At 40.5% G+C, this 24,524-nt stretch overlaps 1 protein-coding gene across 3 annotated transcripts in view; it reads right to left on the bottom strand.

Moving 5' to 3' along the window:
* RAPGEF4 (Rap guanine nucleotide exchange factor 4) overlaps positions 1-24,524 on the bottom strand; it is a 277,773-nt gene that overhangs the window by 23,833 nt on the left and 229,416 nt on the right. For all 3 annotated transcript variants that reach the window (XM_019727445.3, XM_019727446.3, XM_019727453.3), the window contains 8 exons: positions 23,035-23,113; positions 11,058-11,208; positions 9,682-9,770; positions 8,897-8,927; positions 8,598-8,676; positions 7,286-7,432; positions 5,172-5,269; positions 42-167 (listed from right to left, as the gene is read on the bottom strand). In XM_019727445.3, coding sequence (XP_019583004.3) covers positions 42-167; positions 5,172-5,269; positions 7,286-7,432; positions 8,598-8,676; positions 8,897-8,927; positions 9,682-9,770; positions 11,058-11,208; positions 23,035-23,113 — 800 coding nt within the window. The remainder of the gene's footprint in view (positions 1-41; positions 168-5,171; positions 5,270-7,285; positions 7,433-8,597; positions 8,677-8,896; positions 8,928-9,681; positions 9,771-11,057; positions 11,209-23,034; positions 23,114-24,524) is intronic.

Raw genomic sequence — 24,524 nt, 5'->3', positions numbered from 1 at the left:
TCGCTGTGGTACCTACTAATGCTCTCAATCAAGCAGCTTACCTCATGCACGCAGTTGAAGAGTTCCCAATCATAAATCGTCATCTGGTATGCTAAATCTTTCGAGCTCATCAGTTCAAAAGTTCCCACTGTTCCAACAGTTGGGCCTTCCTGTTCTGGCAAGGGAGTCTATGAATAATCATGCAAAAATATATCAGAATCTCAGAAGAGACAAGTACTTAATGCTGAATGCTTTAAGGAGTAGCTGAGGGGAAAGGATTCTGGAAAGGCTCAGGAATATGTCGCAACTTTGATTTTACCCAGAGGAGAAAGATGCCTTTCCTCTAAATGAGCTCACTTGCTTCGGTGCCATCTTTATAGCCATCATCGTCACTAGAATCAATTCCACTGACTGAAAAACGTGACCGTGACAAATAAGATTCAGAGGAGAGTGACCTGTGGAGGTTGTCTTCTGCGTGGGTCTGGAAGTTCCCTGGAATCCATTCCTTTTCCCTGGTAAAGACGTCAGAAGTTCTTGGAGACTTTTTCCCTCTTATTTCCCAGTGAAGCTGTTCTAAAGCAGGTACCGGCATGGCAGTTGTGGACATTTAGTCACAGTGCTAATTACTGCTTACTACTACTGCAGGGGCTAGTGACGGTGGTAAAGTGGCTGCTATCTTGTAACACATTGCCTGGGATTACTAGGTGACAGAAGACTCTGTCTACTGAGATGACATGTGATGTCTGGTTCTTCCACTCTCCGGGAGATGTTGTGCTAAGGATGATATTTACAAAGTCATGGTGTTTTGGCCCAGGCATTGGAAAACCAAACTCTGCTACTCTCTGGAAGACCCTCAGTCAGAACTTTCCATTCAATGTGCTTATTTTATTTTATTTCATTTTATTTATGAGAAATGATTTATAGTGCTTTCCTTAGTAAGATGAATGATTTGCATACATTGGAAACTTATGTCTAAAATATTAATACCTATGGATCTACAATATCTGTACAAAGTGATGAAAGTCACATGAGTTGAATGAGAATTTCCCTAATATCATGCATATCATACTTGGATATTCAATATTTAGGTTGGAAGTACTAATATTGTGCAAGTTCTATCATCATTACAATCATCACTCTCAACTGTTATGTTCTATAAAATAAATGCCCACTGCATTCTAAAGAAATCACACGTTCAGAATGTAGGCGGTCCCTGTATTCGAATGTTTGCAGTCTGCGAGGAGTCAGCCCTGACCACCAAGTACCACACTGCACAAGGCTGAAGTCAGCTGCTAGCACTCGTTTGCATGTATAAAGGGACAGACAGAGGCATCAACACATATCTGACTCCAGGGTACACAGATAAACGGGTGTGAGAATATGAATGGGCTTTTGGAGAGTCAGTGGGTATTTGGAATGAATGCATGGCCTGAAGAGTTCCTCGGAGAAAGAAGCTGGGCTTTAAAAGATGAAGCAGACAAACTCTGGATGGGTTAGAACAGCAAGGATTTCCCTGAGCATCCAGGACCGTCCATTGTAGGTTGAAAGACGGCAAGAGAAGCATGAAAGTGGGGAAGCTGTCATGACACTTGCTTGGCAGAAATAGAGAGCTCAGGGGAACCAAATGGACAGCTTGACCAGCTTTTAGAAAGCCTTTGAGTACGGGGTGAGGAATTGGGGTTCTGTAATAGACCGGGTTAGTGCCCACTTTAGAGCGCAATGGCACTAAATCTATATCGCACTCTGAGTACAGACTGGGATCGATTCCCTACTCTCCTGAGTGTCTGTTTCCGGCTTTGGTAAGATGCGGTCACGGTACCTAGTACCTAGGCTTGTTAAGAGGATTGAACGCTAATAATTTAAGTGTACACATAAGCACAGGCCCTCGCACAGAGGAGTTCCCTATCCTCCCCTCCCGCTAAATGAGTTCCCTTTCTAGCAATGCAAAGGCACAGGAGCGTGTGGTCAGTACGACACCTGGGTGTACGAGCGAAATACTGTTGCTTCTGATTCACTCTAGACAGGGACAGCGAGCAGGGATAAAAACAATGATGCCAAAGTTTTGAGACTTAGGGAACCCACCTGAAGCCGATGGGACAGCTTATGGAAGCCAATAAGGAGAAGGGTTACCAGCAGGATAGGTCTTAGGTAGAAAAGCGGGAAAGTTTTTAAATGCTACGTCTGAGGACCCCTCTCTGGCTCAGACTGGCTCTCCACATTCCCACTTCCTTCTTGCAGCTGCTACTGTGAACAGAGCCCTCTGCCCTTCTGTGGAATGCCCTCCCCTCTATTCTGTGGGTTTGCTCTCCCCTCAGCCTACCTAGCTGCCTATCTTTTTTCCTTGAGGCCTTAGGGCTTTTCAGAGAGGGGAGAAGTTAACCCAACAACTACAGGAATGATGCTAATATTAAGAAATACTTAAAATTATTTTACTTGTGGTTGCTTGTCTCTCATTCCTGCATCCCTTCTACGAGACTAACAGAAAGCCCTACTGAACCTCTGCTTTTTTTTGAGTGGGCAGAGCTCACCCAGTCTCCTCCCTCCTTGGCAAAGGGCAGGCAGACCCACTTCCTCCAGGAACCTCTGAAGAGGCAAACTGAGCAGCCACGGGTCTGACGTGGGGAACATACATGCTGACCCAGGACACCATAGAGGAATCTACTTGGGCCATTTTCTCACAGATATCCCTGTGGAAACTTCCTACAGATGAGGCACAACAGAGTTTATATAGAGTCTGCACTGCACAGACAGATCAGAAAACTGCCTACATACAGGGACAGAACCCCCATAGACTCTCTGTTCTTTCTGGGGAGCTGATTTCTTTGTGAAGCTTGGATGGTGGTGATCAGGAGGAAAGCACTGTTACCCTCCCATTTTCCAGATGAGGAAACTAAGACATAAAAAAGATGTGTTGAATGTCAGTGACAAAGAGATGCTGCCCCAGCGTCCTTCTTTCCTCGTGTTCCCACAACACTGTGCTAATTTCTGTGTGACACTAGCTCTGCAATGGCATTTGTCACATTGGATTCTCATTACACTCTGGTGTCCCTTACTATACTTTGCGGTCCTCAAGGCACAAAGACCATGGTGGATTCATCTGCAAGGCCATCCCAGAGCCGGAACCAACCACAATGCCTGGAACGATGTAGTAGGCACCAAATAGAAGATGAACGAACCAATGAGCGGATAAAAGTAGAACCAAATCACAGTACAATGGGATTTTGTTGAAATTCGCTCTGTACTAACATTTATGCCAAGAGCATTTAAAGCTCCAGAATCCAAGCCCTTAAGCAACGAGGATAAGTTGCTGACACTCTACGAATTCTAAACAACACAATTTAGCACCACAATTTGTTCTGTTCCAGGCTGTTTGTGTTAGTCTCGTTTCCCCAACTCGACCGTAATTGTCGTAAGGGACGCCAGTCTAGCGTCACACAGAAGCTAGCACAGCACTGAGCTCAAAGCAGACACTTCATAAGTAGGTGCCGATGGATCAACATTCTCTACTGCAGAGTCATCCTGTGTGTGACTCTTCCTAGAAGGACTGTCCTCAAAGAAATCTTTAGGAAACTGGAAAAGGAGCTCCATGTCTACAGCTCCGTGAGGCAGGTGTGGTTGGACCACTCCTTAGTATGACGACATAACAACTCACAGCCCAGTGAACAGCAGAACACCGAGAGGGAAGCAGTTAAACAAGTTCATGTAAATTCCTTTCAATTACTCAGGCCTTAAAAAGGAAGACTGGCAAGGACGAAGAACTTGTAAGGCTGCAAGACGATGTGCAAATAAACAGAGGCTTAGAAAGTCAGTGTCTGCCCCTCAGGGAGCTGGAGCCAGGCCACACTCTCCATCTACACACCATGGAATTGCACCCTGTGGCCAAGACCAGCTGGCAGGAGAAGCCTGAGTACCACGTGGCAAACACATCACGCAGCACCTTCAATCGGGCTGCACGAAATGTGCTTTTGATGGCTGTCATTTCCACGAGAGAGGAGCAAGACTCATTTATGACATTATTTTTTCCCTAAACCCCCCATGCTGGGAAATAGTCACTTTTTAGAAAGCAATGTCTGTAGATGACTAAAAAGTATATGAAAACTACAGTGAGCAGACTTAGATCTTACAGCACTGAGGGTTGAGGAAGGGCAGGGGTGCTTGTAGGCCATGATGGGTGAGAGTAGTAAGAGAACTATCCTGCATCTGCTAAGGGCCTCTCCGGGTGAATTCAAGACATTGCAAACATCCAATTCATTGTGCTAGGGTGCACAAAATGGCTCTCCCCAAACCGGAAAATCGGAATTATGATGATGCTAAAACAAGTTCTGAAAGTCCAAGGAGAGGAATCTTGATTTACATATCATGTCTACTTTGATAAAACTTGAACATACTCATGCAGCACTTAAGCAGTTAAACTCTCCCCACAAGATGCAATGCAGTTCACCTCCAGCTCCTGTGTTGCATTTTTCTTAGTGAAGAAGCCCTGTGTGTCCAAAGAGGAAAAAAACAAGTTCTCTATTTTCTGAACTGGCCCCACAGGCTTTCTAAGATACTTTAATAGCTCCTCACTTCTGTGCCTAATTTTTATAGGATAAATAGAAATGAACCCTACCACCTGCATAAAAGAGAGTAGGCTACTCAATCATCATTAGCATGGGCTGATTAGTCCTTTCTTCACAGAGAGCTCTGTGTGGCTGGGAACAAGCATTTTGGAGACTTAGGGAAGACTGCTGGCTCCTGGTATTTCCTACACAAGACAGAACGCTTTCAGGGAACAGCATTTGTCACAGACTGGAGAGATGCTTTGCCATAGCACATTTCTACTTCTCCCCAAGGAGTATGATAAATGGGAATATCTGGTCCTAACATGATTTCCATCCTGGTCTGAGTTTTCAGATTTTTAATGTTAATATTTGAACTGGGGACATTTCAAGGAGGTGAATTCCAGCAAAGAGTTCTGAAAGCTGAATTATGCCCCAGTAATGGTGCTACTTGGCTAATTCCACAAAAGAAAATCTAAAGCTCAGAGCGTCTCAAATGAACACCTGAGGCTTACCTAATAGACCGCAGAAAAGGAAAAAGCCAAGTAGCATTCGAGAGTTTTTAGCAACCGGGTTCAACATGACTGCAAAATTAAGCTCCAGACAAGTTTTTCTGATTGCAGACACTGCTCCGAGGAGGCAACGCACACCTACCAGTGAATCGAATTGCTCTCGTGGGCAAGCAAACAGGCGTCCATTAATGGTAAGCGTCGTAAATACTGAAACATCATTAGGTTTGAGCACCACCTTTTCTGTGAACATAAAAAGCATGAGATTGCCTATTAAATGCATCTGAGATTTGCTGCACTGCCCTAATCACACCAACAAATTGCCAGCTTGGTGAATTACTGGAACACGCAGAGCGACTGCATAAAATACAGCACTGAAGGGACCCACTGAATAAAAAAAGACATAGCATTCATACAGGCATAGGACACTCAGGATGCCATCAGAAATGACCACAAAACAGGTCTGGAAAGGCCCGAGGGTCGATTCACCCAGTTCTGTGCTGCAACTGTAATTATATACAAAAGCCATAGTTGCTATTTATATAACAAGTTATCTTTCCAGATGGTAATCATGCCCAGCACTTTGGAGATGGAAAGATCACTTTTAGAAAACTTGGGGGTGGGAGGATAGAGGGTGGGGGGTGGTTCTGAGATCCCCTATAACTTTAGTTGCAAAATTTATTATTTTTTCACTTATTCCCTAATTTGGAGGGCAATTACATTACCTAGATAAAGCCTTCTCCATTTTAAAAATGAATTCATTCAATACATATTTATTTAGCGTTTACTACGTGCTAGACATTGCTCTAGGCCAGGGGTATCAAAACTTTTTTCAAGGTTTTTTACCAAGGGCCATATGCGGTAAAATACACAAACAGCCGGGCCACTCACTCGAGGTAAAGTACGTATTGCCTCACATGGTTTATTTAAGTAAACTAAATATATTTTTTTATATTATATAAATATAATTTGCGGGCCAATTAACAATGGATTGCGGACCGCAGTTGGCCCATGGGCCGCAGTTTTGACACCCCTGCTCTAGGCATTGAGGATACAGAAGGGAAAGATACAGAAAGTTAAGTCCCAGTCCAAAAAGAGCTTACCTCATGGAGAGGGTTGCAGTGACTAAGATAAATACATTGGACAGTGAGAAAGGATGAGAGCAGGGAAGGAGGCTAGCAAGTTTGTTTAAGGGGGAGCAGTTACAATTTTAGAAAGGCAATCAAGGAAAGGTAGGAGGTTCTCAGTGAGACACTGCCATTTGGGTTCAGACCTGAAGGAAGTGAGGGAGGGACCCGGGACAGCTATGGGAAGAATGTGCCCGAGGGATCGGCAGGGGCAGACATCCTGGGTTCTGTGCGACAGGGACAGAAGTGGAAGAAGTCTTGGGAGTCCAACACACACTTTAAAATCCTACGTTAGAGGAATCATTTGTCTTCAAACATGGCAGAAATGGCTCACCCGATCTTGAGAGATTCCCCAAATAGCTATCAATTCATTATTGGATAAATTAACCTTACTGCCTCCTTCCTCCTGGCTCTCCCTGCCACACGTGCTGACGGTTTCTAAATTCTTGCTGGCAGGGATTGTAATTGTTTATTTACTGTCTTCCTCCTCACCGAGATGCCTAGGAGCAACGTGAGGGTGCGGGCTGTGTCCAACTCGTCCTCTTTGGTCAGAGCCACACTAAGTGGCCAGCAAATATATGATGAATGAATAAATGACATTTCAGGAAAGCACAGAGCCATCAAGTGATCTGTGGGGAAAATACTCCTCATTTTGCTCAATGAGCTGGGTTCCTGCACTCTCCATTGGGTAAGGACGGGGACCATCATTGGCTGAAGAGAACTAGCTTATGACCACCTCCAACTGCAGCCTTTGGCTTATCATGTTAGAGGCTCTGTTGGTGTCCATGTTTCTCAGAGATCCGAAGCCTTAAGCTTTTTATTTTATTTAGTTAAAGGGTTTCTATGGAAAGAACTCCAGGCTGACATCCACACCAGAGTTCTCAGTTTCAGCTGCCTCAGGTCGATCACTTCACCTCTTTCTGCTTTAGAGTGGGTACCTACAGGGCAGGGGATATCAGACACCTACCCAGCTCACTTCTAATCATATTATTTGTTATTTATGGGAGGACACACAGCCCTAATTTATCCATTTGTATCGGCTTGGAAGGGACACGCTAACTCTTGATGGAGCTGCTCTTTGGATGGGATATCCCATTTTGCAGAAGCCCAAAGGACTAAGTAAGGCTCTTACCTCCTCCGGAACTCATCTTGACTATGATCAGGCCTTCCCCAGAGCCCAGTTTGTCTGCAACTGCGCTGATGACTTCCTTTACCGAGGCGGCCACCGGCACCCGAATGGTTGTGTAGGTGTGGTCCATACAATAGACCTTAAACAGAACTATTGGGAAGGCAGCAACAATGTGGTCAGTTGGTCTTGGGAGTTCTTAAGAAAACCATAAGCTGTGCAAAATGATGGCATATCTTCCAGTACTGGCATCATCCTGCTATTCTTACTATTGTATTTATTTGCACTCATCTATGCCAATGCCCGCCCTTCTAAAACCCCTGACCTCGGCACTGATCTAAGAATAGGTGCACACATGGCTGTCGGCCCCAGTTAAAAAAACAAGAGATAGTTGTGAAAATCCCACAAATGAGAAACATGGTTCGGTCAATTTTCTGGGTCTGCCCTTGTTTGCGAGCCTTTCTTTTTCTATGATACAGGCGTGCTGTATTGCAGGCTGATGACTAGATGACAGCTGCCTGGAGTGGCCGTGGGGAACCAACATTAGCACCTCTGTAAACAGTGCTTCTGCCTGGGGCAGCAAATATGTGTTGCCATTCCTGCTCTCTTGTTTACTGGTTAGTGTACTTCAGGGCCTGACCACATAGCTTGGGCAGCATTTAGGTCAGCAGACATGTAGGGGGTGCGCCCACAGGCTCACCTCTGAACACACAAAACCTGGAAGCAATTCCAGCTACTGTAATTCTTGGGTTTAGAAGCACTTCTAAATTACAAGATTCATTTGTGGCTTAAAATAAAATTTTTATCATTGTTATTAATTTTTTGGGGGGGTCTTTGGAGCAATCTTAAACAAGCAAACAGTAATAGCCAGCCTCTGTACCTCCCTGAGGGCTGCTAACGAGGCTGTGCTCAGGGTCAGAGTACTCCCTGGCAGGAGCCCTGCTCTGCAGATGACACTGGCACCCCACCTCTGCTGGGCATCTGCAAAGGGCCAGCCACCTTCCTGCCAAGTCTTCCCAGAGGGGGGAAAACTTCGACCACCGGTCCCTGAGATAACCTTTCTTTCCTTCAAGGACAGATGGTTAGCGCAGGAGAGGTAGAATCAGGGAAGTGTGGATGAGCACGTCAGTTCCAGGCACAGAGTTCAGGCACAAATATAACTGGAACGCAAAAGGGTGCCTCCAAGTGAATCATCTGGAGAGCAAAGGGGGACCCCAAGGAAAGCTATTCTGTGGGTCCAAGGTGATGATTCTCTGGGGGAGATTTTATTCTGACTTCGAGCCATCTAAACAATCCCAAATTGGAAGAGAGTTCTCACCTTCATCAGAGCCACGGATAGGCTGGCGCTTCTGGGCTCTCTCATCGCCTGTGTTGAACTGTTGCAACAGAACTTTGTGCTGTGAAAATAAGAACAGCCACAGCCTTAAAGGGAGAATGACTAATGGACTTTTGCAAGTCAGAGGAAACATACCTGAGAAGCAGTCGGAGTCAAGAAATGAAGAAAACATGTTGTAGTGACAAAAACATCACTTTTATATATTGCAATATAATATTTCTGGAGAACCATCATTCTGCAGGGCACAGATAATTAGAGAAGCCTAATCCATCACCACTTACCTTCTTTTGTGGATTCTTTGCATCTTCTGAACTACGAGAAACAGAGAAAGCACACTATTTAATACCGTTGGTACTATTTATTTGAAATTGCTTCATTTATGTATAGCTTTAAACTTATGTTAGAAAATGAAATCACAGCAATGCTTCAGGAGGCCGTAGGAGCCTCCTCACCTTAATACTAAGGGACGAAAGCATGGAGGACACACCAAAGAGATTAATTCTTGTCACAGACAGATCCCTGGCGGAACTGATGTTAAAAGCCAGGGTTTCTAGCTTTCAAAGTCTATCTAGTAGCATGCGTTCTCTCCAGTATTTAATCTATGGCTCAAGGGACAGCACGTGAAAACCTTCTGTTTTCACTGAGAGGACACAAATATTCACCATCAACAGCTTTGGCAGCAGAAAGTGAATTTTCCACATGAGCAATCTCCCTGAAACTTTCTTTAAATGCCCTGACCATTTTATTGCTGGATTCACTGCTTTGAACCACAGGGACCCAAGTTTATTGAATTAGATGCCCCAAAGGAGGATTCTGCCTTTCCAGGCTTTCTTTTGGCAGCTGTCCAGCCTAAGAGGTGGCCGAGCAAAATCTTAGTCCTTTTGTTCATGTAGCCTTACAGCACCATCTACACCAGAGATCCATTCTACTCGACTCAGAACACTTTGTAGCTATTGAAAATCTAGCTTGCACCTTTTGGGGGGCAAAGGGCTTTATAGAAGATGCTTTTAGTGAGAGCAGGCATTTCCATAATGGAAGCACACCCCAAAGCCAAGCCCTTCCTTACATTTGCTTGACAATCTTCTCCAACTCGGGCAGTTGTTCCTTGAGAGCAGCGATCATCCGGGCATCATCTGATACAGACACATAAAACTCCTGTAATTGGCAAAGGTCACAGGCTTTTAACAAGAACCACAAAAGGCACACAATTCTGTAAAGAGCAATAAAGATGTGTCCCTGCATTATCTGTTTTGCTAGTATCTCCAGACCATGGTTTCAGGGACTAGAGACAAAAAGGAAAATGTTACAATATGCCTAAATTCAAAACTGCAAGTGAGAACAAATTTTGGATAAATGGGTAAGAGGGGATGGCTGCATAACATCGTGTATGTGATTAATGCCACTGAATTGTACACTTAAAAATGGCTAAAATGGCAAATTTTATGTTGGGTATATTTTACGACAAAAAATTTTTTAAAAATTTTAATTGCAAATGAATTGTTTATATGATGTTTATATGAAAGGCGATGTAATGTAGTGTTTTGGAGTAATTCCATAATCTACCTTTTAAGAGTACTTTTTTTCACTTCAATATTTTTTTCAGGAGAATTTTAATATTTTTTTGATACCATTTTAGTATTTGTTGTATATGAATATTTACCACTAGTTGTAGTGAATTGTTGGTGGTAAAAATGCAGGCAGGGTCTTCAGTACTGTACTGAATTTATGCTGAGTTTGTGTCACGGACTCGGATCTCTCTACCGAGGTTCTGGGAACTGGGCTGAGCACAGAGCAGCGGCAGGGACACAAGGACAAAGTCCCTGCTGTGTTCAGGGGCCGTGGCCTCCCCGCAAAAGAGGAGAGCTGTGGCAGTGCCAGCTTCACCACCACTTTGGTTCATCTGTGAAATGGTCCTTTACGCCATGGGTAGAGGCCACGAGTCAAGTTATGGCCCCAAGCTACTATTATTCCTTTACAATTTCAAAAGATGTCATTCCACAGCCTTAAGGGACGCTCATGGTGCACCTTTCCTCCCAGCCTCACTTTTCTCTGCCTGACAAATGATACGATTAAAAAGGAGAGCAGTATGTTTCTTTTGTATAATTCATTCTTGAAAATACAGACTGATAAAGTTTGAAATAGACGCCACATTGTGTTTTGCCTTGCACAGAAGGGTGGTGAACCCATGTAATGACAACTACGGAAAACAGACAAAGAAAAAGAGGCCAAATGAAAACACATTAAAATGCTACCAGCTATTGAATTAGAGGGGCAGGACAATGGGTGATGTTTTTCTTTACTTATAGTACCTTTCTGAGGAATGAACATGTTAAGAAAGTCTAGAATTTGCAATTACAATCTCTCCAGGGAAGCTGCCGTGCCTATGGGTAGTCCCTGCATTATAGGACAGAGACGTATCCTGGGAAGGGGGACCTCACATACCTCCAGGAAGGCCACAGCCACGTCATCCTCTTGTAGGACGTCTCCATACATGGCGGCCCACTGTAGAACCAAGCGGATGACTCTCCTCTTATTATTGAGGGCATAATCCATTTTCTCCTGTTCTGTACCTTGCGAAGGCTGTGCGTGGTAAGTGCCGAGGAGTCAAGGAAGACATTTAACCATTTCACTGTGTTACTTGCAAAGGTAGAGAGTGAGAGAGTCCAGATTCAGACAGCCAGTTTTTTGGATGGATTCACATCTTCCTTTGGGGCCTCAAGAAAAGCCCCACCCATAAAAAAGTTCTGGACCGAATGCATGTAAACCTTTGTAACACCTGTTGTCTTTCACCTGATAGTTGCCCAAGGAATTAGACTTGCATGGCTCCACTTGGACTTGTGTTGACAAGGATGCCTGTGCCTAGCTCCAGCTCTCATTAGGCTGTCGTCACGTTCCCTGCCTGTCCTCCACCTTGCCCTTCACCTCTAGGGGCGGAAATGTTTCCTACTGTTGCTTGTCTTTGGGTGCCTTGCCATTTCTTGTTGGTTCTCATAATTCTGCACACATCTCTATAACTCATTATATGCATTTTAGTCAAACTCTTGCAAATGGACATCTAGTAATGCCAGAACTGTGACTGATACAGAGAGCAAGGGTGCGGGTATGGAAAGTGAGCTGGAGGAAGATAAACTCACCCAGTGTTAGGAAGAGGAAAGGTTCCTATTGTATTGATCGTCCTGTGAGGGACTCAGGCATAGTTTTTATACCATTTCTTCTTTTCTTGTCTAGAACCACAACTTAATTCATACTGGCTTTTTGTGAATTTATGGCTAGCCATCTTAATTAAACTCTGAGCTCCTTGAGGCTTGGGGTGATAGATTATTTGTCTCATATTCTGTATGCCTAGCACAGTGATTTTTATCTAGATATTTTGTTTATTTATCAATACAACAAATACTTAATTGATTACCTACTGTGTGTGTCAGGTAAAGGTTCTTGCTTTCAGTTTACATTTTCATGTGGCTTACAGTAGGGAAAATATAGTGTGTGGTTAAGAAAGATTTTAAATTAGACATGCTGTTCCTTTTTCAGTGATTTGTAGTAGTTCGTATTACAGACAATTAGTTCACAGAACAATTTCCCCATTATAACTGACACTGAAACTCACACATAGAGTTCCTCAGTTACGTTCTACTTTATAGTCTTGTGATGAAAGTATCGTTCCCTTTCTACAAGTGAGCAAACTGACAGTAAAGGAGCATAAATGGTCAGGATTACACAGCAAGGCTGCAGAGTTGGTTTTGAATCCAAGGTTCCTAATTTCAACCAGTTTTCTTCCCCATTACGCAACACTCCCGTGCCCCAGAGCTGCCTACAAGACTGGCCGCGCCTTAGCTTTCAACCATGACTTAAAAGGCGCTGCAGAAGTCTGCCTCGTGGAAGGGCTGTGCTTGAGAGCTTCACCAGTAAAGGGCCTTTTCTAAAGGGACTATAAATAATCATGATCAAGGTAAATGACAGAACCTTAAAGCAAAGGTTTACTGCATGTAAATGGGTTGCAAAATGGCTTTCATAAATTGAGCACGGGATTCATAAAAAAGAAAATTGCTCAACCTGTATTGCTACAATTCTCTCTGAACTTACAATAAAAAAAAGGGGGGAAGAAAGATCACTTCATGTGAAAATTATTTCTTTTCTGATTAACCCTTTGGTCTCTTGCTTGTATGTACATATAACTCGGTTTTTCTTTCCAAAGAATTGCAAAGCTGGGCACTATATTTTATAACCATTATTTATGGTACCTAAATAGCATAGTCAGCACATGGTGGGCACCAAATGAGTAATTCCTGACAGATTAAAAAAAAAACAAAAAACGTACTAGTTCACCCAAGAGTCAGTGAGAGAGAAAGAGAGAGTCTTTCCTACTTGTATGAGGCTGAAACGGTTTGAAATACCAAGTTGATAATAAGTGGCTAGAATTCTAACTTTCCAGCTATCTGTACTCTAGGAAGCAATGCCAATGCCTGTGGGTTGGATACAGAGATATCAGGTGCACACCTGTGGCTATTCTCTAGGGCCCTCCTACAGAATAACTAAATCGACACTGTCTTTGCAGGTCAGGACGAAGCTTTTTCTTACCCTCTTCCCTGCTGGCGAAATCTGACTTTTGTTGACAATGAGAGATAGAACACCTGAGTGGAAGGACGAGCATGATAACACTTCAAATGTGTGTAGAGCTTGACAGTTTTTATTTATAGGAAATATGCTCAAGTGCTCACATGATCATACAATGCTTTCTACCCACCTGAAGGGGAAATATTTACAGATGAGGAAACTGAGGGTCAGAGAGAAGAGTTCTGCCTGGCGTTGTTTAGTGAGCAAACGGTAGGGCTTACAAATCCAGACAGGGCTCTTTCCATTATCGCCACTCCTACAGCCCCAAACAGTGGTTATAATGACAAGACATTAATGCTTGCGTTCATGAAATTAAGAATAATTGCAGCTGGGAAGCAAAAATCCTCACGGAAATTTTTTTTGGCTGAAGCTTCAAGTTTCCTGGAGCTGACTCAGAGTGTTGTGTACTTAAACCAAGGCTGGGCAAGCGCCCGCTGCTCTTTGTGAGTAACTAACTCCGCAGCCTCCTGGGAGCTAGAATGGACCGAATTTGGGGGAAGAGGCTTTCTCCTTTCTCATGAAAGTTAAGCATTTTTGCCTCTGGAAAAACAAAAGGAAGCACTGATTTGTTTCACAAAGTCTTGCCTTTCCCCTTACAGATAGATGTTTATTTACTAAAATGGAGGTGGGGTTAATACCACTTTCATAGCTGAATCCAGGCATGTGCTCAAGGACTGGGCCCCTTCCTAGGCAACGTAGCGTTCCAATCCTGAGCAGTCTGCGAATCACATGTTTAAGGGACACAAAGAAGACTTTATATGTAATTGATTATACCTGAAATGGTTACAGGTGAGGTGCTGGGGCTTCTATTTATTCCCATAACAATCTTCTCATGCTTTTGGGAGATTTATGTGATTTTTTTTAGATTTTATTAAACTCCTACAGAAAAAGGTGGGGAAAGAGGAAAAACTATATTCCCTTCAGAGAGCAGCCAAAGAATAAAGAACATTCCACCAGGTCCCTTATCTCAGTATGATGTCAAAAATGCAACCTATAAAGAGTCACATTTCAAATGTAGCATGTTCATAAATTTAAAAACATCAGAAAGACTGCAGAGACCATTAGCTTCTCTGGCTAAACCTGGAATAATGCATTAGCCATTTGATGGAGAATGTCTTATGTGAATAAAAATCTAACTCTTCCAGGATGAATAATAATTTAGATAGGATTATCAATGAGCACCACACATAAGACATTTTTAACGTCTGAAGAATACTATCTGAAACACATACTTTGATAATGTCTATGTTAAGAGTAGATTAGTAGAGAAAATAAAATATATAATAATTCAATGATTTTTTTTCAAATAATCAGGAAATACTTGCATTGAGTAAGGTCATGACTCCTGATATCATGACAGTTGAATTCAGTTAAGAAATAATATGGCTACTTGAATTCCTGGGGGAAAGGAGACACAGAAAGATAACATGGTTCTGGCATCTCATAAAGTGCTAGTTAAAAGTCTGTAAGAGATTCTAGAATTATTCACTGGATTGTTATTTTAAACAATTTTAAAAATGCCATAATAGTTGAAGTGGCCAAACTTATCAGTGACACACTGAGTTTATTTCAGATGATTCACAGAATCATAGAATCTGTGAATTGCAAAACCCCTTTGATTATAGCTCCTTCAACGCCACCATTTCAGAGGTAAGGAAACTGAGGTAGAACGAAGTGAAACAATATTCCCAAATCCATCAACGGAATTCTTGGGACTAGAACTCAGTTCTCTTATCTCCCTCCTCAGTACTCTGTTTACCTGTTTATGCCATTGTGTTTTGTCTGACATTAATATTCTTTTATGCTAACATATATTATACAGCAGAATTAGGTTGGATAACAGAGAAATCTGAAATGTAGAAATTGATCTCCTCAAATTCTCAAAGACCACAAAGCACATACAGGAAATCAATACTTAATTGTTGCAGCTTTGACAATCTGATGTGATGTGAGGGAGGCACAGACACTCGAATGTTTGAAACAGATCCTCTCTGCTATAGTTTCAACCTGTTTCTCTTGTCTAGTATCTGCTGATTTAGAAAGCAGCAGCTCACCACTACTAACCAAACATTCTTAAATTTACTGACCATTCAAATCCTAACTTGAGGTTTCTCTTGTTATGGTAATAAGATTTCTCACCATCTGGGAGAATTAAATCAGAATCCTTCACAGCAAGGATGATGTCTTAAACTCATTGTGAATCTCTACATTTTCTAGTTAAGGACTGGCCATATGGAAACATAAAAAGCTGCAAGTGTTTGTTGATTGACTGGTTACCTTAAACAATTCAATCACTTTGGTTGGAGTGCTACGTGTATAATGCAATTTTCTTAAAAAAAAAAAAAAAAGGTTTTACCTTAATTGCCACAGCTCGTTAAAACATGGGTCTAAATTATCTGAAATTCTGTCTTGTCGAGATGTGAAATACAGACTGTAGATACATTCTAAACAAGTTCATACTCAATGTACCCAGGTTGACTAAGTCTACACCAACACCAAAACGTCTGGTACATCTTTTAAATGGAATCATTTAGTTTTCGGGTATTGAATCTATAGGACCACAGACTTTCAGAGTGACTAAATCTTCATTGAATTGGACCAGCTCCTTGAGCATCATGTAGATGAATGTGGCTGAGGACAGATTGGATCTGTTTTCAGTAAGTTATTAGGGCTGAGAGTCAGAGGAGGTAAAGGCTACAGTGCAGGCTACGGCCTTTCTACCCCGCCAACAGCAAGCTTAATATTCCATCGAGTCATTTTCCTCACGCCGGCTCTGCCGTTCAAACACTGTAATTATTTCATATATTTTTACCTAGCTATTATCTTACTCACCACAGGCACCTGTAATTTTTCTGTATTTTTTTTACTGCTCATTTACTTATTCTTAATTCAGCTAATAATGGTTCCACATATTAAAATTATCATGGGGAAAGTAAGTGAAAACCTCCTAGGTTGTAGAGGCAGCAGATTCATTACAGCCTACAACAGGGAATAAAATATTATGTATACTTTTTGCAGTAAGTACATGCTAATTATGCAGCTATTTATAAAACACTTATCAACATTCAAACTGATACTCTTCAATGTTGTTGTTTTTTAAAGCCCTGCTTTGCATACAAGATCTCTGCTTGCAGCTGAAAACAAACTTTGGGGGTCATCTGCCCTCTGACTAGACATAGCTTTTTGTATATATTTTACGTCACACCATATTCCTCTCATAATGGTATATTAATTTATATGAGGCAATATTTATATGGGGCTTTAAGGTTTATAATGTACTTTCACACACATAGCCTCATTTGATCTTCACAACAACTTGGTGGGGTGGTATAACTACCCCCGTTATATAGATGGGGTTCAGAGAGGTTAAAGATAATTGCCAAGTAATATGGCTTATGAGATGCAGGTCTTAACACAGGTCTTCTGACTTCAGAGCTCTTGCTTTTCCCACTATATTATGGGGCCTCCTCACTACCCTGCTTGCCTTGGTGGAGAGTCCCAACATCCTAAGCATGGAGTCTGTTTTTTGATGCAGCATGCCCTTGGGAAGGCAAGTTCTGGAATGAGATCACCTGGGTTCATACCTCAGCTTCCCCACTTATACACTGTGAGACCCTTGGTCAGTTACTTAACCATTTAGAGCCTCAGTCTCTTCGTCTGTAAACTGCATCGGACTGCGGTTAAGGATGGGATGAGACAATATTGGTAAGCCATGTGGAACAGTATCTGAGACATAGTAAGTGCTCAGTAATAGTTGGCTACCATCATTATTATAGATCCACCTCTGGGAATCATTTAAAACCTCTTAAATGATCGGTTTTGGAATTTTTCATAAGACCTGGCATTTCTGGGTTTAACGCTGTGATGCTATTCCGATTAACATAGTTGCTCCTGTGTTTGTGGGTTCCTATCAACTTTGAGCTCACAGAAGCACTTTCTGTGCTGTCAGTTTCATTAGATGCCTCCCATTTTCTTGCTCAGGATATTTTTTTCCCCCACTGGGTTCAAATCTTGTTCTAACACCTACCAGCTATGTAAGTTGGGGCAAATTACTTAGCTGCTCAGTCTCACTTCTTACCTAGTGTTGATATGAGGCTGAGAAAATGTACATAAAATACTTGTAGAATATCTGATAATATAGTCTTTTTTGTGTGTGTGTAAAGAGCACATCATGTTCATCTCATCATCAAACCAAGTCTTCCTTATTGGAAATGAACTCTCAAATTACATAGCTATAGAAGTAAATTGCTCTTATAGTTACATATGGATCAAACAATTTTCAGAACCAACTGGGGACTGCAATGGTAAAATTGGGCTTCAACAAAATTTAAGCTGACAATTTGCTTTAGAAATCTAAAGAATATTCCTAAAAATCTGGCTTCATCTAGAGAATAAGAACCTGCTGCTGTTTTGTAAATGTTTCATTAACAGGAAAAGCAAACTTTGAAAAATGTTCCTTTTAGAGAACCCAAGTCGACTTATAAAGGGAACATCCCCAAGTCAGGTCAATTTCACAGAGTAATAAACAATGGAGACCCTACCTTGTCAGTAAGGGATGTTGTTGTATTTTGTTTCCCTATAAAGGATACAATACATGTAAAGGAAATTTTGGTTAAAACTTAGTGGAAAAATCTATATTCTATTTCTTAATTCAAGAAACTAAACAAAATTTTTTTCCATGCCAAAACCACAGAGTTTGTATTGAATTTAGGATAGCAAGAGAAAATATTTGACCAAAATTATTGCTGTATTTACATTTTTATAAATTTAAATTTGAGCCATATATCACTGAATAGTCTTTCAGCTGCAGGAACAATCTGTCATAAACAACAGAGACCTGTGTTTGTTGACATACAGAGAATTTATTAGTAGGGTAAGCTTCAGGATTGGTTCAAGTGCTAACTATATCATCATAGACTCCATTTTTTCCTCACTCTCAACTTATTTCAGGTTTGTCATAGGACTCATTCCCCTAACAGTTGCAGAAGAGCTGTCACTGGCAATTGGATTATAGGCTTTCTACCCAGAAGCCCCGGGAAGCCTCTCTTTGAATTTCACTGTCCCAGTCTACCTTGGGCCTTGAGAACCAATCATGGTCAAGGGAAGCCAATTACTATAAGTAGCAAGACTGACCAACTGAAACCACATTGATGCTGGGGAATCAACGACATTGTCCACTGCAACTAGAGTCACATTAGTGCTATGCAGGAGTTTTTCAAGCATCTGGCAGTAAATGTGGAATCTTAGGTAGTTATTTGGATTCCATGTGCCTTAATTTCTCCTACATATAAAGGAAAATAAATATCATACCAGTCCTTTTTTAACCTCACCCGTAGGGGCTAGGTGTTGGAATGTTACAGCAAATGGTGTGAAAATGCTCTGAATCAAGGATGCAGTTATTAAAATTCAAAATAATGTGAACTTAGTTGTGGTCACTTACTGAATTGAAGGTCTGCCTGTATTTGTACACACAAAACATGGCAGATTTTAATAAATCATAAAATTAAGACAATAGGAGAGCAATTTGGTAATGAACACCAAAGGTATTAAAATATTACATATTCTTTGCTACTTTTAGACATTTAAAGTAAGGAAATTATCATCTAAATGGGCAAAGATTTAGCTGGAAGGATGTTGATTCATCCTATTGTGTTTGTTCTGGGGAAAAATGTGGATATAATCTAAATATCCAAAAGGAAGAGGCTAAGAAAATAAATTATGACATATCTGCCATGTAATATTCTGAGTCATTAACACCTGAAACTAAAGAAAAAAAAAAAAAAGCTAATACGCTTCCTAAAGCTAAAAAATAAAAAATAAAAATTATAATGTGTTTTTCCTCACACATCTTTGTCACCTTGTTACCTAGCGCCATATGACACATTGTAGATGTTCAATAAATGTTTGTGGGATTACATGAAAAAAAAAAAGATGTAGTTTTATTTATACATATTGGTTTGAAGAGATAGCCACAACATATTATTAAAAGAAATGAATGTATTATTTAAAAACCACATATAACACGATCACATTTAACATTTATATAAAATTTCTGGAAGGTTTTTCATAAAACAGTGGTGAAGTACCAGATACATTTTGCTCTTTTCTCTTTTTCTGTAAATTGAATTTCTTTTACAAGAAGAATGTTTTATTTTTAAGGATGACAAAGCTATCTACATTTAGAAAAATGGTGTGGAAAAGTATTTAATGGCAGAGGAAAATATTCATAAAATATTGTTTAGTGACAAAGGATATAACATTTTTTATACTATGATACCATTATTATATTTAACAGCATAAATCTATATGTATACAAAAAAGACTGGAAGGATACATACTAATGTGTTAACAACAGCACTGCCTGGTAGGGTTATAAGTGGTTTTAATTTTCTTTTTAAAGACTAATGGGAGATTGAACTGAATTTTAAGTTCAGATTTAAAAAAGACTAAAGAAACCAGAAGTGAAAAGCACAGAAATTGAACAAATATAATTTGAAAAACTTATTATAAAGCACTTGTGTTCATCAGGTCAAATCATGTCCCAAGCATATCTAATGAATAAAGAGTCTCTCTCATTAGCACATAAAAGGCCTGAAATATTAATGTTAAACAGAGTTCTACCACCTTGCAAAATTGGAGGAGACATACAGTGTGGATTAAGGACAGAAATAGGTGTCAGTGGCTCGGTGCTCAAATCTTTTCTGTACTAGTAATTATCTTTCTCTGAGCAAATCATAATTTTTCATTATCCTAGTTTATTGATTTGGAAAAAGAGCAGTGAAAATACTGACTTCTTCATATAGCTACAGTGAAAAGTCACATTTAAGTACTTTGAAAATGCTCAGCCAAAGCAACTCACTTCAATGGGGGTGCTTTAATGGAACGTGGCTAAGTATTTTAATATCTCTACATCCATGTTAAAAACATGGGGGTGAACCCGCTTATTCAGTTTTATATTATATCTCCCTGTTGCCTGTATATGTGGTGTTATGCAGTTTATGTGTATCTGTTGTTTCTACTTGCCCATCATCTATTTCTCCACTTTCTGTGCTTTTCCTTTGAGGAACTCTCTGTCCAATAAAGTACTTTGCCTTTCCTTGACCAAGATGCAGCAGCGACCCAGACTAAGCCAACTAGACCCTTCTTCCTGGGGATGTGGGAATGAGGTGAAGGCCCAGGACGGTTGGAGCAGATTTACCCCAATAGCAGAGTCTCCAGTCCCCCGCCCAAGTCCCCTTTCTAAGGCCTGGGCTCTTCAAGGATTCCTTCAATTCTCTGAGTTACCCTACATCCTTCTGATAAATTCCTTTATTCCTTAAGACAGTCACAGCTGCTTTATGTTACTTATGATCAAAACAACAGCTTATATAAGAAGCCAATATAACATCTCCCTGGAAGGAAAGGGCCTAATAATTGAGTCATTTTAATATAGAAGCACTTACACACATGTGACCTTCAGGAATAGAGCCCTTTCCGTTTGCTTGCTTTAACAGGATAAGCTCCCAGCCTCTCTGGCACACCCTCCCTAAGCATGACAGAACAATAATTCTTGTTTGAGGCTCTTATTCCCAGTACCTAAGAACCAGATTTATGCTGTCCAAGATGGTGGCCACTAGCCACATGTGGCTATTAAAGGTAATGAAAATGAAATAAAATGAAACATTCAGTTCCTCCGTCATAGTAGCCAACTTTAAGCCTAGTGGCTACTGGACTAGCACAGATACAGAATATTTCTATCATTGCTAAATGTGCCATTGGAGACTTCATTTATTTGGTTTCAACAAACTATGCCTACTTTGGTTTTAGCCACCTGAATCGTGCAATACATTGTCAAGAAATGTTCTTAAACTGTAATTAAAGGATAAGCTTTTAAAGAAATAAGTTGTAAAGAAGAAAACTGACACACTCCCACCTTGGAATCCTGAGAACTGGATGAGTCATGGCTCTGTCACTGGCTTTGGGCGTGTCAATCCATTTTTTTTGAACTTCAAAATTCTCAACAATGAAACAAAGCTAATACTAACCCAACAGACTCCTGTAAAGTAAGTGGTATAATAAAGGCCAATGCTCTTAGCATGGTGACTGAGGCATAGAGAATTGATTCCAAATAGAAAAGTGGAGAGAATCTAGGTTCCCACAGGGCCAGGAGTGAAGAAGGTGGTCTGAGGGCAGTGGGTGGTGTGGATGACACCTGGCCATCCTGGATTCCCTCCATCTCCTGAGAAAAGACTAAGACCTGACTTCTTCTCTACCAACGTCATTACTGCCACATGTCCTTTCCTGGGATGGCATGGACATCACTCTAGGAGCTTCTATTTTAAGAACAGAGGTCAGTGATACAGATGTTCTTAATCAACGCTGAAGGAGAACAAGCTAATAAATGAAGAAATCAGAATTTGCAAAAAAATAGAAGCTTAGTATTTGGGGTTTGAGTTGTAAAGATGATATGACTTGGTTCACCATACTCATTCTCCCTCTTCTTTTGGTTTTGTTTGCCTTAAGCTTATCTACGTGCTGTGGAAAAAAATAAGTCTTAAACTCAATGGTGTTTTTATTTTTCCTTCCAACAAATCTCAAACGTCTAGTAATGATTACCATAAATGGAGTTAAAAAAGGACACAGAGATCCTGAATGTGTTAATTTTACTTGACTGAATATGAGCCAGAAAGAATATATAATATATGTAAGTCTCATTAAGCTGTCTTTAGTTGGAAAGATATTTACCAGGCAAATAAACACCGAAATCTCACTCTTGCAGCTCCCTCTGAATAACACATTCAACTCAAATCTCCTATCCTCACAGTCTGTTGACTTCAAAGAGAATTATGGGTGAACAAAAAAAATGAGAGTAAGGTAGGGCAATTATAATTCTGAAAAGGGAAAACATGCCAACATTGATTGGATTGCTCAGAAAAAAGAAAGCTATTCTCCTTCAATATATTTAACTGCTCACAAAAGGCCAAAGTGTTTTGGGGTCTAAATTCTTGTTGCTTGAAAAATAAAGCAGAATGAGAAAATATACTTTTACATGCCCCTCAAATTTGAGGGTGTGACTCAATAATATTTACTTCTTTTATTCAACTTACATTTTCCAAATGTTCCTTCTGTGCCAGACACTGTATACCCATTGGTCAATTCAATAGAGTAATGAAAAGCTGCCCCAAACAAACTCAGCTTTCAAGCTACCTAGAAGAACTGCCATTTGAATTTTTAGTTTTGTATTTTTTATTTAAGTGAATGTGATGATAATAATAGTAGCAAAGGAATAAATTTTGGAATCTACGTAGGGGAGAGGATGGACTAGGACGAATGTAAAAGAAAAGCTACCTACAGTGATAACTTGTCTTTATGTCGCCAGGTTAGTGGTCTGATGAATACTACAGCTTGAAGGAAGAACTCAAGCAGACCACAACCCACCTGCCAGGTCCTGACAGAGGTACACAGCCTGCCTCCCAGGTTAGGGAACTATCCCTAATAATACTCCCAGATTCTTCTCCATAACTTTCTCTAGCCTACCTCCCACATATGTATATTCCTAACCGGTATCACCTTCCTGAGGTAACTTGGCTCACATTTCTCTACACAGGTAATGAGGAAGAAATCCTCAAATATGGCATGGCAAAACCATGCCAGGGAGAGCTGGAGTCAACGCTGGGGAAAACTGCTGACATTTAGAGTTAGACCAGGGTGGGACGCATAACTCAGCCTGGCGCGTGACTTACCTTCAGAGAATGGGATGAGGTAATGGCCTTGTACCTGTAGTGTGTCTTCAAGGGAATAGAGACTCTTCACAGGAAAAGGATATTGGGCGACCAGGGCTGGGCAAAGCTGGGTATTTGGCATAAAAACACAGTGCATCATAACAAAGTCATTTAAAACAGAATCTGGAAGGGGAAAAAATGCAAAGCAGAACAGGAAATTAGGTTCTTGTAGAAATATTTAGGAAAGTAAGAGTATCTATTTATTAGTTCTTAACCAAAGGTTTTCACACGTTGGCTTAGAGTATTGTAGTTTTACTGTACATAAAAGCACTGCATATAAAAATAATTTTATATATATATATATAAAAATACACACACACATATATACATATATACACACACACACACACACACACACACACACACACACACACACACATATACATACATACATACACACAGTGGCTGCCAAAAAAACGTACACACATTTTAAGAAAGGAAAAAAACTATTAAACATGTAACATTCAATATATACCGATAACAAAAGATGAATACAAGTCACGTTTGACTCCTGCAATTACAAGAGGTGCTCAAAGTGGTTACCATCAGCGTCCAGTCACTTCTGATTATGGTGAACTACTGCTTGAGCAACGCTGACCAAAGTGTCCACTTGTATACATTTTTTTGGCACCCCCAGTATATCTAGATAGATAGATAGATAGATAGATAGATAGATAGATAGATAGATAGATAGATAGATAGATAGATTTTTTTAAAGAGCCACCAATGGGTAGTACCATGTGTGCAGAATTAAAATGTGGTCATTTTTTGGTCAACTTTACACCATATCTTTTTTGTCAATATTGCTTTTTCTTTATCTCCTTTTCACCTCCTTTGTCCAGAGGGAGCAATGAAGGATGAGAGGATGATGGAATTATTCTTACCCTCAAAGGAGGTGATAAGAATAGAGAATTGGTGAGGGAAACAAAAGCAGGAAAAAAGAAAAGATAAAAGCTCTGAGCAGCAGCTGAAGCAAAACAAAGCTCTCCAGTAGATTAAAATGGTGAACGTCCTATATTTGAAGATATTTTTTAGGTAGGTAAGCAGGGAGATGGTAAGGGAAATAAGGCAAGTCCCAAAGATAAGCTTCATTTGCTTCATTTTGAATTCATGCTAGTTCTTCATTGCAAAGACACCGCTATCCAGTCAGCGTCGGTAGGAAATCACTGAAGACAAACCAGAAAGCCTTGGAGTGTGCAGGGTGAAACTTGGAATTCAAGATGCTATGGGGATTTTCAATTAAAAAGTGAACTACACTGGCTGAGATCTGTGAAATTCATGTAATGTTTCAAATAGAAAATGGTGAGAAATATGAAAAATTTAACTGTATAAATTAGATAAATATTAATGTCTGTTTTAAATTAACTTATGTTGGCAATATTGGAATCAGTGACTTTATAAAGGTTGAAAAATTATATTCATTTAAAAAAAACAGAGATACGAGTATAATTGACATATCATATTATGTAAGTTTAAGGTATACGATGTATTTATTGATTTAATACATTTATATATTACATGATTACCACTGTGG

Source organism: Rhinolophus sinicus, chromosome 17, assembly GCF_057876585.1.
Source record: "Rhinolophus sinicus isolate RSI-liver-muscle chromosome 17, RSI-T2T, whole genome shotgun sequence".
NCBI classification, from domain to species: Eukaryota; Metazoa; Chordata; class Mammalia; order Chiroptera; family Rhinolophidae; genus Rhinolophus; species Rhinolophus sinicus.
The sequence above is the reverse complement of the archived record's forward strand: the minus strand, read 5'-3'. Positions and strand labels throughout refer to the sequence as shown.